The 16,217-nt window shown below is 43.3% G+C and overlaps 2 protein-coding genes across 6 annotated transcripts in view; one reads left to right on the forward strand and one right to left on the reverse strand.

Moving 5' to 3' along the window:
* Positions 1-10,777, forward strand: part of DPY19L3 (dpy-19 like C-mannosyltransferase 3) — a 35,652-nt gene extending 24,875 nt beyond the window's left edge. For all 4 annotated transcript variants that reach the window (XM_064722970.1, XM_064722972.1, XM_064722968.1 and 1 more), the window contains 3 exons: positions 5,514-5,646; positions 7,315-7,473; positions 8,006-10,777. In XM_064722970.1, coding sequence (XP_064579040.1) covers positions 5,514-5,646; positions 7,315-7,473; positions 8,006-8,167 — 454 coding nt within the window. In that variant the 3' untranslated portion in view covers positions 8,168-10,777. The remainder of the gene's footprint in view (positions 1-5,513; positions 5,647-7,314; positions 7,474-8,005) is intronic.
* Positions 10,778-12,611: 1,834 nt separating this feature from the next.
* The window catches only part of LOC135452699 (neural-cadherin-like), a 59,724-nt gene continuing 56,118 nt past the window's right edge, over positions 12,612-16,217 (reverse strand). Inside the window, exons 33-34 of one of the 2 annotated variants that reach the window (XM_064723058.1) lie at positions 14,675-15,077; positions 12,612-14,067 (exon numbers count right to left, since the gene is read on the reverse strand). In XM_064723058.1, the coding sequence (XP_064579128.1) occupies positions 14,712-15,077 (366 nt within the window). In that variant the 3' untranslated portion in view covers positions 12,612-14,067; positions 14,675-14,711. Of the gene's footprint in view, positions 15,078-16,217 lie in introns of both variants that reach the window. The other variant, XM_064723057.1, reaches the window with a different exon arrangement.

Raw genomic sequence — 16,217 nt, forward strand, 5'->3', positions numbered from 1 at the left:
ACCCAGCCTGTTCTCCCCATAGCAACATATTTACACTCCATAATGTTGTATTTCTTTAATCCATAAACTAGAAGGAGTAATTTAGAAGCAAAATATATTACAAGCCTTCACTGACTTATTTTGAAAGCAGGCCATGATTTTTTCCATCATTTAGAATCTTTGCAGCCTTATTGACATGTTTTTGTGACTAATGTTTACCAGCCAGTTCCATTTAGCACTACTGTTTTATTAAAAGATGGTAAATGTCTGATAGTTCAGGTCTCCTGTGTGCAATATATAGAGTTATATATAGATTTATACATAAAATATGCATGTGGAGTTATTCCCAGCCATGAACTGGATTTGACTGGCTCCAATGAGAATAATTTTTCATGTGTTCTTAATGCTGAGAATGCTAAACTGGTCCTTGTCATCTCTTCATTCCAAGTCATGACAGACAATTACAGAGGGGCATTTTTTTACTTAGAATTTATTGTATTTAGAAATATTATTCCTGTGAAGAAGAGTTAATTATCTATGCTTTAAATACCAGTCAACAAAATTTATGGTAAGTTTCTCAAAGTGGGACAGATTTTGTTAAGTTTGATGTGTAAGAGAACACTTTTACTTTACTAACACTTGATGGTTGTGCTGTAGTTAATGACCTGTCAAGGCTGGTGTCAGGAACTAATCTTTCATTATTAAAACTCAGTATGAAAAGCTCTAATTTGTCATGTATATAGCTGTGAATTAGGAATAACTCATCTGTCTTGCAATCTCTCCACAACAAGAAAACCCTTCTGTCCTCTAAATGCATATTAGCTTGTCCAAATATACAATCTGAATAATGGCCAGCTATTAGTCTGTTCCCTGTGAAGTGTCTGCAGATACATTTCTTACTCTTCCCCTCACTAAAATTGCCACAGCATTTTCAGGAAGATCTACTGCTTTGTATCTGTACAATTGCAGAGCACAAGTTTTTCCATAATGATCTTGCATATCCCAGTCTTCTGCTTTTTTTCCTACCCACCATCTCATTTTCTTCGCTTTTTTTCAACAAAAAAGTCAAGAATCCAAAGCTCCAGGGGTAGTTCACAGTTCTGTTCCCAGCTGGGAGGTACATTAAGATTCTTAGTTTTGGTCTTTCTCCCTAAGACAACAGGAACAACATGCTCATTTGTGAGATGGGGAAGAATATCAGTAGAATGAGCAAATCATAGCGTGAACTTCCCTCTCTGTTTACTCCTGGTAAGTGCTGAAGAAGCAATGACTTCTGCCTTTAAAGGGGAAATCTGTCTACAGTTGTGCAGTATATCAGTAGCAGTTGCCAAAACTCACAGTAAAGTTCTTAAAAATCTTGGGCAACAGCCAAAACAATGGAAAAGTTAACTGAGACTGAGCAGAGCATGGTTGGATGTCAGCTGTACCTGAACCAGGTGTGGAGACAAGCAGGCAAATTTTTATATTAGTGGAAAACCCACAAATTTCCAAAAACTTCCTCAGGTTATGCAAATAAAACACCCATGTTTCAATGGCAGTTCTTTCTTAGTAATTTATACTAATTTATATTAATGGCTATATTTTAATTTCAAGCCAGCTCTAAAGTTTAACTCTATTACTTACATTCCTGATTTTCAAGGGTAATCACACTGAAATCAACTCATGTTCCAGACTTTAAAGGCAATATTATACTTTTATTTTTTAATTATTGTTCTTAAATTCTTGGGCTTTTGTTGGACAGACATGTGAGTAAATTTCAGGCATGAACCTGAGAGTGCTGAGAAGTAGGTTTATAGCAGCTGTGTAGGTGCACTCCTTTATGTGAGCATAATCTGCATGCATAAAATTGAAGCTGGGATTCACATCTTGTTGCTCTTTCTTTGTGACTGTCGTTTTCCATTTTTGCAATTTTCAGTCTTTCCAAACCAGAGGGAAAAAAAAGAACCATGACAGTATGCCTGAATATGCTTTACTGCCTATCATCTGCAGCTAAATCTGTGATGTTTTAATATTGCATTCTACAAATAAAAAGATTTTCTTTTAAAGAAAAAGAAAAATCTATCATGGCATAGTCTTTAGAATCTCCTTTTCTCAAATCCTTTCACTTTGTTGATTCATACCATACTCAGGCACTAGTAAAGGAATAATCTGTGACTTGTTAGATTTTATGGCTTTGAAAGTCAACTGCAGGGTTCAAGTCTGGAGGATTTCTACTAGAAATAGCCATTTTATTTCTGGTGATGTAACCTGTAATTGCAATGTTGGCCATTTCTTCCTTAGTGCTTCCTAAAACCAGCTCACAATAATTCTTCAGTATTTTAAGAGAAATAATTACTATCACTTTCAGAGCCTGTGCAAGTACTTCCTGTAAAACCCTTTTATTTTTAATGAGTTATTCTTTCGTATTTATATAATTCTCTAAATTCTGAAGTGTAAGGTAAAAAAAAGGTTCCTACACTATAATATAGTGCTTAGTTTACCCATTAGCTCAGCTGTAATTAACTTGTTGAAAGCTTAGAGCTTCAAAAATAAATGAGATTATTTGTTCAAAATGCCATCAGGTCTGCTTGGAATGGCATTTAAATTATATAATGTAAATCAGTTTGACCTGTAAGTCCTTGTCATTATTTAGTGACATTTCCTAGAGAATAAATTGTTTGCAGGTTGGGCAGTGTGGTATGGAGCTTGGCAGAGAGCTATAAAAACAAATTATCCTTTCATTTTATACATAATTTGCTGAGACAGTTGTAAAAATGGTTTGGTTTTAGAGTAATAGAGAAGTGTCATTCAGGGTTTGCAGCACAGGAGGTGCCCTGGCTGCAGAGCCCTGCAGGAGGCAGGAGCATCCCTGGCTTGCAGGAGCCCTGCTGGCCCTGGGAATGCTCCTCAGGCTCCTGTGTCCCCAGAACTCAGCAGGGGCACCCACAAGAGCTCCTGGGCAGGGAATTGGTCAGGGCAGACACTGCCTGGGGCTCTGTGTCACCTCCCAGGGTCATCTCCCAGCTCTCTGCCCTGGGCACTGAAATCCAGCCCTGGTGCTCCGGGCAGTGCCACTGCAGCACAGGGAAAGAGGGGTTCCAGTAGCTGCTCTGGAACACCTGAGCTGGCCAGTGAAACAGGGACAGTGATGTGGCTGAAGGAGAATCATTTCCTGGGACTTCAGACCTGTAAATCTCAGGGAAACATCTGCCTTTACCTGGAACACCAGATTTTAAACTCCACCCCAGACCAAAGCACTTAAGGCAGTTGTTTGAAAAGCAAGCAAGGGTCACTTGACTGTCTTCAAGGGATAGGGAGAGCAGGAAGTGCTGGCAAAATTTTCTGTCTAGTAAAGAATGCAACTCAGCTGTATTTCACCCCTTCTGGGCAGGAGTGAATGCTCTTGGAAAGGGGAGGCACGGAGCCCTGAATCCTCTGCATGATCCATTTTCTGAGGGGAGATTCACTGGGGGCTGCAGCTCCAATCTCTGCAGGGTTGGGTTGGAGATCAGGAAAGGTTCTGCTTCCCCAGAGGTGCTGGCACTGCCAGGGAATGGGCACAGCCCTGATCCAGAGCTCCAGGAGGGTTTGGACACCAGGGATGGACAGGGAGCATTGCTGGGGGTCTGCAGGGACAGGGGCTGGACTGGATGAGCCCTGGGGGTCCCCTCCAACTCACTGTGTTCTGTGATTCTACATTTTTGACAAGCATTTTTACCAGTAGGTTATTAATAAAGGGCACTATCACCCTTTGGCTTTTGTTTTAAAGAAAAGAGCCTTCAGGGTGGTTTTGCTTTTTTGTTTGTTTGATTTTTATCCTGTGGTTTTGCCTCTGGTCCTTGTTGGGAGGGGCTGTGTGAGTGGGTTTAAGAAAGTTTGAGTCTGCTACAGAGCCCATTATAATGCAAATCTGCAATCAAAAGAGCTGGGTTGCCTTGGTAAGGCCAGTCAGGTTTTAAAATTTGAACTAATCTTGAACAAGCACAGAAACCTACTTGTCACATTAGAAGTTGCCTGGCCCAGGCATAAACAGAGGAACATGTTGAAGCTGCTTTAAGCATCATCATTTTTATTTGGGTGTCTGAGCTCTCTCTCCCAGTCCCTCTGTGAGTCCAGCCCGTGTCCTTTGCAGCTTAGTCCTGCACACTTGTGCTTTCCCACAGCTCCAGGGAAATCCTGCCTGACAGCCTGTCAGGGCCATCCCATTTGCATAGTACTAAATTCTAACAGGAATTAATTTATTTTAATGGAACACGCACTTCAGGACACTTGTGGCTTTGAATATTTTAAGTAATAAATAATTTCTTAAGAGATTAAATATTTTCAGGCTTTAAAATGAAATTGGTTTTATAAAGTGCTGAAGGACTGGTCTATCAGGAAAGTTAAATTGACCTATTAAAATAGTATCTCTGGCCTTCCTAGATGAGATTAATGTACCAGTGCAAGATTTTTTGGAAGGGTTTGTAATTATTAATTCATTTGCTAAGCATAATCTCTTGAAAGGCGATAATAAAATTTAATCCTTGTCTCAACATTTTCAAGCTGATCATGGAGCTTAAAGATGACTGAGTGTGTAGTGCAGTTTCCAAGGCTCCCTGAAGTGCACCCCAAAGTGTCACAGTTACTGCAGTACTTCAGTGTGTGCATGGGGATGTTAGGCACCTATTCACATTCTAATTCCATTTTAGTTGATTAAATGTGTGCTGCTTTCTGTTGGTTTAGTCTTCCCAGACCCTTGCATGGTTATGTGCCTGCCAAGCACTAGAAGACACTTCAGCATACTCTGGCCAGTTCCAATTAGCCTGATTACAGGAGTGTCCATGGCCTGGCATTTTTACTCTTTCCTTTTGCTCTGCCCTTCTGTTGTGTCTTTGCAAATATTTTAGATTGTAAACTTGTTGGGAAGAAGGTGAGCAAAAATAATTATTTTCATTATTGGTACTTGAGATACCAGGGCTGCTATTTGGAATTTCAAAGGTTACAGTAACAGAAAGTGATGGCACTGTTCTGGCATCTTCTGCTTCCCCCTGCCCCAGCTGTTTTGCAACTGGGATGTCAGAATAGGAAGAGTAATGTCTCATGGAACAAAGTTTTTGTTCCAAGTAAATGGTGAATGCCAGGACAAGAACAGAAAGTTTTATCATTCAGATTAAATAATTCATTTTATGTAAACTACCTTATATATATCAGACTGAAACTTAAGTCAAAATAAGTTTCTTGAAATATTAAAAGAATTAGAAAATAGAAACCTATAAATATTCAGAGGCTTTATGAACCTGAGATAGATATGAAATACAAAAATAGTTTGAAACTGTTAGGATCATGTTTTCCTTAGATTTCCTCATAGTGCTTAGTAAATTTTTTATTTGCAGTTGAGTATTATCATAATTTATCCACTTGGCATTTGAAGAAAACAGTTGCTTGAACAGTTTGCTCCCTGAATGGAGGAGAAGCAGAAAAATACTTTTGCAGTCTTTTTTTTCCTTCTGATCTGTCCCAAGCATTGCAAAAATGCCCCTGCAGAGACTTCCTCAGACTTATCAACATTTGTTTAGGTCAAACACTCCCAACACAGCAGTGTTTGCTGGGAGCATGCAGCTGTTGGCAGGAGTCAAACTGTGCACTGGACGGACCTTAACCAACCATCCCCACTATGAGGATAAGAATCTGAGAGAGAGAACAAAGCAGGTAAGAGATTTCTGATTTTTTACAGTAATCCTTGCCCATGTCACTGACTGCACTCCAGCAAACAGCAATGTCCTCGTGGCACGCTGCAAAAGGCATCGTGTGCTTTACTCACGGATAACTCACAGTCAGGCACAGGCCCAGGATTTAACTGCTTTGGGATCTCCTGAGTCACTTCTGGCAGCTGCTGAGTGTCTGAGCAGCTCTGTGCCCAGCTAGCCCCAAGGGCACTGCTTTGGCTACTGTGGCATCAGTAGATCCTGGTGCCCACTTGGGCTGTTAAACCCACATGGAGCATTCCCTGATACTCCCTTCAGTTGCCAGAGCAGCACAAGCATTTGATATAGAAACCACCCTGCTGGGAGACTGTTTCCACCTACCCTCCTCTGCACTTGAGACGTTCTCAAAGCCTGACAGCACCATCCTGTGATGTGTAGCCAGCAGCATCCTTGCCATAACACACATCTCCACATGGAGATTTTACTGGATAAAACATTTGTAGGTTATTTCTATAATATTTAATTCACATGGTTTCTTGTCGCAGACATCTTTTCATGGAAATCCTTTCTTAAGGATTTTTTCCTCCTGAGAAGCTGAGAAGCCTCAGGAACAAATGTAAACAATGATTATCTGCTGCTGTGGGATGCAACAGGTGCATCTGGGATTGGTCTCATGGGGTTGTTTCTAATTAATGGCCAATCACAGTCAGCTGGCTCGGATAGAGAGTCTGAGACAGCTGCCTTGTTATCATTCTTTCTCTTTCCATTCTTAGCTTAGCTAGCCTTCTGAGATAAAACCTTTTCTCTATTCTTTTAGTATAGTTTTAATGTAATATATATCATAAAATCATAAATCAAGCCTTCTGAAATATGGAGTCAAATCCTCATCTGTTCCCTCATCCTAAGACCCCTCTGACCACTGTAAGTTTATCACTCGCAGTTCTTTGCTTGGCTCAAGACAGAGCTCAGAGGAAACAGAGCAGCAGTGAGGGGTGCTGTGCTGTGCTGTGTGTGCTGCGTGTGTGTGCTGTGTGTGTGTGCTGTGTGTGCTGTGCTGTGTGTGTGTGCTGTGCTGTGTGTGTGTGCTGTGTGTGTGTGCTGTGTGTGCTGTGCTGTGTGTGCTGTGCTGTGTGTGTGTGCTGTGCTGTGTGTGCTGTGTGTGTGTGCTGTGTGTGTGCTGTGTGTGTGTGCTGTGCTGTGTGTGTGTGCTGTGCTGTGTGTGCTGTGTGTGTGTGTGCTGTGTGTGCTGTGCTGTGTGTGTGTGCTGTGCTGTGTGTGCTGTGTGTGTGTGCTGTGTGTGTGCTGTGTGTGTGTGCTGTGTGTGTGTGCTGTGCTGTGTGTGCTGTGTGTGTGTGCGCTGTGTGTGTGTGCTGTGCTGTGTGTGTGTGCTGTGCTGTGTGTGCTGTGTGTGTGCTGTGCTGTGTGTGTGTGTGCTGTGCTGTGTGCTGTGCTGTGTGCTGTGTGTGCTGTGCTGTGTGTGCTGTGCTGTGTGTGCTGCGTGTGCTGTGCTGTGTGTGTGTGCTGTGTGTGTGTGTGCTGCGTGTGCTGTGCTGTGTGTGCTGTGTGTGTGCTGTGCTGTGTGTGTGTGTGCTGTGTGTGTGCTGTGTGTGCGGTGTGTGCTGTGCTGTGTGTGTGCGCTGTGTGTGCTGGAGCTGAGCTCCCCTGTTTACAGATCTACCAGATCTATGCCAAGCGCTCTCCGGGGGAGGTGCACGGCATCCTGCGCTCCTTTGGCACGGACTACGTGATCCTGGAGGACAGCATCTGCTTCGAGAGGCGCCACAGCCGCGGCTGCCGCCTGCGCGACCTGCTCGACGTCGCCAACGGCCACGTGAGTGTGACACACTGAGCCAGGGACAAAGCAGAGCTTGGCCTGCCTCTGAAACACAGCTCCTGAGAGAAGCACTGTGGGAAGGAAAACCTGCTGGGGTCGTTAGAAATGGCCAGATTCACACTGCTTGCTCTTAAGGGTATTTGGGAATAAAAGGGGGAATCTCAGCCTGGGCAGGGTAAGAAATCACTTCCTGAGGAGGTGCAGTGAGGAGCACACAAGCAGAGCAGCCTCCCTTCAGTAAATCACTTCAGAGCTTCAGTTCCCCGAGGTGTGGTTCTGGTACCACTCAGTGTCAGGGGAGCTCTCAGGCAGTTCTGGGGCTGCACAAGGCCAAGCAGACCTGGACCCCTGACAAAGACAAGTCTTACTGCTTTAAAGCTGTTTTCTTCCTCCCACTTGTTTCATACTGTGAACAAACCCGGCCAGCCTGACCCAGTGAATGTATTGTGAAGGTTTTTATGAACTTGTTATTGCCTGGAACTGTGAGTTGGCTGAAGAAATTTCACCCATCTGTTCCATTTCATTGCAGATCATGGATGGCTTGGGAGACAACGAACCTGATTTGAAACCTTCGTTGTATCCTCGCTTCTGTGAGGAAATTAAAAAAAACCTTCCCTCTTACACCATGCACTTCACCAGAGTGTTTCAGAACAAAACATTCCACGTTTACAAACTTGCCAAGCATAAATAACATTTCCAACCATGACTTCAAGTTCAGTATTTCACTGCTAGGACCACATTAGGAAATGCAGATGAAGTTTACAAACAGGTTACATTTGTAAGACATTTTTCACCAATGGTTTTTTGTTTAATTACTGTGATTCTTTTTTAAGACAGTTTAATTTTGATAACATTATTGATGTTGCCAACATTTTCATAAATAAATGCTAGTAGGGACCATTTTGATTTAAATTCTGACCCTCAGAATATTTAGGTTGTAATTGTTTCCCAGTTTAACTGATTGGAAGACAAGGGCAGCAGTAGGAGCACTGCTGAGTGCCAGCCTGTGAATCTGCTCAGCAGTTCAGATTTTCCTCTCAATTGGTAGAAATTCAGTGAGAGCAGCCCTGAGTAAGCATTGCCTTTGTGAATCCTAAACATAGTCACAAAATGAAATTTTGTCTTACAGTCCGATCCTTTTTGACAGATCCCTGTGCTCTTTCAGTGCCTCTTTTCTGAATTCTTTGGGAATGTATGTGGATATGAGTTTCCAATTTTGTGAGTGTGATTGCAGAATCAGTGAGTGTGGATTAAGGAAACAATTTTGAAGAAAAATAATCTTTGGTCCAGCATTTTTAGTGATCAGAAACGAACTGGTTTATAACATTAAGTGTTTAATGACGGAGTGTTATGTATTTTTAGTGAGAAAAAAGGCTGGAGCATGCTTGATACATGTTGCATGTTTGTATCCTTGTAAAATACTCAGAACAAACAAAAATCCAAATTTCTCAGTTTGGATTCTCAGAACACTTTCCTGTATATACTTTCTGAGCTACAGGGGATCCTTTTTCTCCTTGTATGAATCCCACTAGGATAGCAAAATTGGGCAAAAGAAAAACTCATCTCTAAAGCAGCAGGAAACCAGTATTTCAAATACATTGAGAGAGTAGAGCTTTGTTTTGTATTATTTCAGACACAAAGCTCTATATTTTAGCACAAAATCACTGTGTCCTTTTTCTTTAGCCTAAAACAGAGACTACCAGTATTTTAAAATGATGTGGAAGATTAAGTGAAGCCAAACCTCAATGCTGAGAATTTTGTGGTTTGTTTGTACTCTTTGTCTTTTTACCAGCCTGAACTTTGTGCTTTGTATTGGATTTCTAAATGTTCTGAAGGTACCATATAACTTTTGCTGTGTTTTTAGCACTGCTTTGGTTTTAGATTGAAATCAAAAATCAAATTTGGAAGCCTCTCCATCTTGAATTAGACATCCACTAGGCTCATTTGTTTGTTAAGAAAAACAGAATTGTAATAATCAAGTGCCTCTAGGCCCAGGTTGAATTAACATTTGAACACCTATAAGACTGTTTGTGGCCTGTGCAAATAACTCAGTTATAGTAATTACCACTGCAATTAATTTCTAATGATGGGAAACTTAAAGTGCTACAGATAGCACACTCCCCATTTAATTTAATCAAGATGTGTAATGAGATTAGCTGTCACAACTGAGCTGGGCTCCAATTCCAAATGATTTAAGTGTTTTCCCTTTCAGCTGTACCAAGGTAAATTACCAAAGAGATGGAGATGGTTATGTCACATGCTCAAACAATTTTATATTCAGTAAATACTCATTAAACAATGTTCAACATCCTTCTGCCTTTCTCTGTGGCACAGGAGGCTGTGGTAAATCACATACTGACAGGAGCTGGGTTGTTACACTGAGCAGCTGAAACTCCTGACTAATTCCTAGCCTGTATCCTTTAATGAGGTTGGAGACCACTGCAGTTTAACATAATACAATAATAAAACATTTTAATCAGTATTAAAACTTTAATTAGGCCTGTAATGATGCATGGTTCTTGCTGCAAGCCTGGGTCAGTGAATCCCTCAGTGAGTGCCTTCAGTAGCAGAAAACAAGCACACAGGAGGTGAAGGATGTCTGGGCTGTAAGGCTGGATCTCTCTGCAGAGGTGCAGGGACTTCCCTTTGGTGGAGGGGAGGGATTCCCAGGCCCACTGATGGCCTCTTGTCTTCACAATTTACTTCTAGTAACAGCTGAGACTAAGAAATCCTGACTAGAACAGTCATTATTTTTAAACAAACTTCTTTCAAAAATGCAGTTTCTAATATTGCCAAAGGAGAAATTTTCATGGACACTACCAAGTGCAGTCTGGTTTGTTTGGGGTTTTTGATACAGAAAGATGCATTATGAGAGATAACCAGAAAGGTTTGACACCAAGGGTTACTCCAGGGACTGCAGTGCAGCATCCAGACAGCAAATCCAAGAGGGCAGGTGCCAGCTCCTCCCTGCCCTGCTGAGCCAGGCCTGGGCAGAAGCTGCACCTCCATTCCTGAGGCTCCCCAGGCTCCTCCTGGCTGCTCCTTGCTGGCCACAAGGACTCTGTGTGTGTGCTCAGTGCCACTGTGGTACCGATTACTGCTTTTAGATTGCAGAGACAAAATGCTATCAAGGAGCCAGGGCTTTTTTAGGAGAGAAAAGCCTTTGAGATCCAGAAGTGTATTTTAATTTCTTGTTTCAGTGTTCTGCTGGTGGGATCTAACATAGTTATTTTATAATATGTTGTTGTAAAGAGATGTAATGATTATTGTATACTAAATAAATTGTGTAATTTGAAAGTCACTTTTTTTGCTTGTTTATATGTTGGCATGGGCTGAGTAAGACCTGGTTTGGAAATCAGCTTTGTTTCAGTCCATATGGAGGAAAGCAAAATATTTTTCCCAAGCAAGTTTTGGCTTTTCAAGCTCATTATATTGTGTATAGCACTGACTTTTGAAATCACCTTTGTGTTTTAACAGCTTGCTGGGCTTCCTTTGTTAGAAGCTAAAGGTACAGCCATGATTTTTATCAGTCATCACCCCATGCATGTCAGCTCCAGTAAGGTCAGTAGACTGAGGCAGTATATCCATGTAAATAAATATTATTTCTTTCTTTATTATGTGTATTATATCACTGTAAAATCATACATGAAATGCTTTGACCACCAGGGACCTGCTTGTTTCCACACTGTAGCTCAGGTTTAATATTTTTAATGAACAGAAAGGTGCATTTTTTGGGGGTGCAGAGCACATTTCAAGTTCTGTATGTGCAGGAGGATGTCCTGACGTGACTCTTGTGGCAGGAGCTGCAGGATGTGCAGGGCTGGAGATAAAACTGCCCATGTACAGGCTGGGGGGAGTTTGTCACCAGCATTAATTAGAGATTCATGTAATTGATGGGATGTGAGCCACACGAGAGGGGATTCTGTGCTCCAGGGAACCTCCTCCTGGAAATCCCCAGGAGATGGCCATGGGTTTTAGCATTCTTGTAATTAAGAAAATGCTCAACTTTCTTCTGCCCACCTAATCCTGCTTCTTTAGAGCCCTGTTTTCCCTCCTAAACCTGCTGGTCAGTAGGTCAGCCCTCAGGGCAATCAGCTTTCCTATGGCTTGGCTCCATGTTATGTACTTGGAATGTTATTTTAACAGGGGAAGAACACCAAGATTAATGTAGTTGACAGGCAGCCAGATTAAATACTAATATCCACATGATTATTTAAATTTCAGACCTTTACAAACATTTTATGCTAAATAAAATGTTCTTACTATATGTTTAAAGTCTGTAAAGAACATGGAAGAAGATTAATAAAAGTACTAGATTACTGCAAATCCCACTACCTAGGGACCCAATGGGGTTTTTTTATTCAATATTTTTCCTTCCCCCCTGACCCAGAGCTTTCTGTGAAAGCCAGCTGTTCTCCCTGGGAGCCAGGGCAGTGCTGGGATAAGCCTTCCTGCAGGGGCACTGAAATATTTGTGTGTGCCTGTGCAAATGCAGAACAAGTGAGGATATGATTTCAGCAATTGCACAGTAATTAAAAGAGCAGCATGCAAATTAAAACAGATAAATTAAGTGAACTAATTAGTTATCTCTGGAAAGAGGAAGAGTAGGCTTTAATAGGGCATGACAGCTGCAAATGAGTGTGTCCTATTACTGAGATTGTATCGACACGGGCTCCTGGAGGAGTTGGGAAATGTTTCCTGCCCTTTGTTTCAGTCTCATGTTCTGTGCAAGGTGGGGCTCACAGTGCAGAGGCAGCCCCGAGGCTCTGGGGCTGTTTCCATGTTTGGTTACAGAGCAGGGCAGCAACATCTGGAACAGCACTGAGCCACCTGAACATCTCTGTGCTCTGTGTGCCCCATGTTTGTCACCTTTAGGGCCCCTGGGCACCACTTGTGCTTGTTGTCACTCTCACCCAGTTCCTCAGGGGTGGAGGAAGAGCTCTGGTGAGGCTCCTTCCCCTGGGAAAACCCAAAGTGGTTTTTGGGTGGGTAACTGGATCCTGAGCCCACCAGCAGAAGCTTTTCAGGCAGCACAGCACCCATGACTCACATCTGATCACAACTGAGAGAGAAATAATTCAGCAGAGTCCACCCTTCAGTGATCCTTAAACACAAACAAGGCACAGACACCCAGGACAGAAGGCTGGTTTATTATTTATATGGTGCCTGAGATAGGCAGGACACTCCACAGGCAAATAAAGACAGTGTTGGCCCCAAGGAGCTTACAGGCTAAATTAAATTAAAACCAGCCAAAGCACCAGCATGTCCATAGGTATGGGAACAACACAAGGTATGAAGACAAACTTACTGCTGCTTCAGGAAAGAACAGATTTTTGTGCATATTATATATATTTAGTTTATTTACCATACCCTGTTTGTGACTGCTGAGATGATGGAATACAGGAGCTGGCAGACTGGCCTGGTGAACACTGCAAGATGTTTCAGCCAAGGTTTCCTCCCAGGCAAATAAATGTGTCAGTAAAATCACAAAATCACAAAGACTGTACTGTCTGTGAACCAAAACCATTGGGTGTGAGTAAAAACTGGATTTAGGTTTTCCAAAGGACAATGCCCAGCACCTGCAGTGTGTAACAGTGCTTAATGGTGCACTCAGGCTTTTCCAGAGAGTGGCACAAGTGCACATGAGAACAAGGTACTGTGTGAACATTTGGGAAACATGCAAACTGAGCTGGCCTGCACACAGCATTCACCTACTTAGGGGTTTTAATAGATGTATAAAAATAAAAGCCAGACCTCCCAAAACAAGCTACTGAGCAAAGCAGTTTCAGTGGCTGTTACAGTACATTGTTTCATGCTTTGTTTTAATGAAACATTATTAGAAACTAGGATATATTCCTATTATTAGCTCATAATATATAATGTACATATTACATATAGTTTACATATTATAATAGATATAATACACATATGATACACTGAAGAAATAGCACAGCTTAAGATTTAGGTTTTGCTGCATTGTACTCCATTTATCTGTACAAGTGGTGTCAATTTAAAAAAAAGAAATCAAAATTAATTTAGTGGCACCTTTTCCAAATATTGTCAAGTTTAAGAAAAATCAGTCATAGCAGCTGGACATTAAATGGTTTCTAAAAGGGACTGATTCATTTAGAGCATAAAATTCCACCCCCTGCTACTGCTGTTAGTTTTCCCCCATGTTTCTCTGTCCTCAGATATGTCCTGCAATGATTCTATCAAAAGAAATTTAAGGAAACATGAGGGACACAGTTGTAGATGCAAATGGCACAGTTCAGGCTGGTTTAGGCTCAGTTTAGCAGCTCACTAGGAATGAGAGATTGTGATGTACTGTGGTGTTTGCTACTGAAATTCCTGACCAGCCCCCTTTGAGGCATGTAGCCAGCACACCTGGCCTTTTCCTTAGGAAAATTATGTAGTTGTAAGCAGCTGGGTTCTTGTGTTATGCCTAAATCCAGTTTCTGCCTTTGTATGGCAGCATAAAGGGATTTCAGCACAGTGTAAGTGAAGTTCCAGTTATCCTTCTGCTTCTTTCCCTTCCTGTACCCCTGGACTGGCAGCTGCACTGTGATCAGTGAGCAGGGCTGTCACTGGGCACTGTGGGAAACAAAGAGGGATATAATACACCATGGACTTCATTATATGAGAAAAAGACAAAGTGGTTTTTTCTTCAAATAACTGTCAAAGCACCAGACAGCACATCCAGCATGCTTCCCTCAGCTCCAGCTCACCTCAGGCCGTGTGCACTGGATCCCTCAAGAGTCCTGCATTACTTCAGTGATATAAAAGACCTGTACTTCTTAACCACAGTATGTGAATAACTGCATACTCTAGATTCTCTCTTTATTCCTCCCAGTAGGCTTATACACCAAAATGCTGAAGTCCAGCATGTGCCAAGGTGAGCTCCTACCCACCTTTGCTGCCCAATGTGCCTCCTTAGTGGGAATCTGAATTCCTGTTGTAACAAGGAAAAAAGGCCAGGTGTGGGAAATACAGAGCAGGAGTATAAAAAAACCAATGTGCCTCCTTAGTGGGAATCTGAATCCGTTGTAACAAGGAAAAAAGGCCGGGTGTGGGAAATACAGAGCAGGAGTATAAAAAAACCAATGTGCCTCCTTAGTGAGAATATGAACCCCTGTTGTACCAAGATAAAAAGGCCGGGTGGAGGTAATACAGAGCAGGAATATAGAAAACCGGGCCTCACCTCTGCTTCCAGACCTGCAAAGAGCAGCCTTGGGGAGCTACAAGTCTCCCGCCTCTCTGTGCGAGTACAGCTCTCTCAGTTTCTCGAACTTGGGTCCCCACTCGTGGATGTCCTCGCCGGCGCCGCCGCCCAGCCCCGCGGAGCTGAGGGAGCTGAGGGAGCTGAGGCTGCCGGCGCTGGAGCCGGCGCCCTCGGTGCAGAAGACGCGCAGCGAATCCTGCGGCGGGCCCGGGGCGCGGCTCTCGGCCTCCCTCAGCAGCGCGGGCAGCGCCCGGCCCAGCGCCGCGCCCCCCGCGGGCCCGCGCCGCGCCCTCACGGCGGCCGGCGGCTCCTTCCTCCTGTGCGCGGAGTACGCCGGGCTGCCTTGGATGGACACCTGCAGCTCTGCCATGTTGTAGGCGTCCTGCGGGGAGAGACGGGACACAGCGAGTTAATACTCTCTGTAGGTCCCACAGTTCGTGTTCCGGTGGGAATAGAGAAGGAAGGATGGCGAGTCAGTCTGTCCGCTGTGAGCACCTGAAGAGTTGGGGGTTCTGCCAGCTCTGGCACCTGCCATGCACCCGAGGAAGCCTGAGGAACACCTGTGCACTCTGCACTGCTGCGGGCACGCTCAGAATCGAGTCTGATTTCATCCTAAAGCTAAATAAACATGACAGAAACCCCCCAGCTTTTGTTCTGAAATTCAGATCCAAAGTGTCTTACCGTGACTGGACACTGATCCCACAAGTGTGGCAGAAGATGTAAGAAACAGCATGTTATTCACAAACAGCATGTTAAAGAAATCTTTCTGCAGTAGTAGTTCAAAAATGTACTGTGGTTTCTGATAAAATTTTACCAGTCTCTGGAATAATGCCTAATTATGTTACATGGCAGTGGCACAATTGTAAAAGCCAAAAACTACTTACTCCCAAAAAAGTCACTAATTCCCTCCCAGCTCAGCTGCAGTAAATGCTGTCTGGGAATTGTGCCACAGCCTCTGGCACAAAGCTGCCAATGCCAGCAGTTAATGGCATTCAGTGATCAGAATCTTTGTGCCACCTGCAATGAACAAGTCCTGTCCCCAGCATCCTTCGCCTCCCTACAACCAAAGGTTGTGTCCCTGGACTGATTTACAAGCCAAAGCAGAATGCAGACAGGTGGAGGGAGACAGAATTCATTAGAGCATACGAATAATTATTTGTATTGCTAATACTGTTCATGGTAACAGGAGCCATCAGTGACAGAGGTGTGGAATCAGCACTTCCCCATAGACTTCTTTAGCTGTCCAGCATGTGGCATTGTGCATAATCATGAGATTAACCGAGGTAATCTCAGTGAGCTTTGCTGCATTTCCCCTGGAGGCTGAGAACAACTTAAATTCCCCTCACCTGCAATCAAGAAGCTGCCTAAGTGGCAGGATGGGGTTTGGGACAGGAGCTGCTAATTCCCATTCCTCCAGAGACTTAGGAGAGCAGGTGATGAACACCAAGACCTGCAGCCCAGATCCCTGCCTTAGGCACGTCCTGAGTTAGCGTGAACCCCAGTCCAGCCCCACTCTGAGCAG

The sequence above is a fragment of the Zonotrichia leucophrys genome, chromosome 11, assembly GCF_028769735.1.
Source record: "Zonotrichia leucophrys gambelii isolate GWCS_2022_RI chromosome 11, RI_Zleu_2.0, whole genome shotgun sequence".
NCBI classification, from domain to species: Eukaryota; Metazoa; Chordata; class Aves; order Passeriformes; family Passerellidae; genus Zonotrichia; species Zonotrichia leucophrys.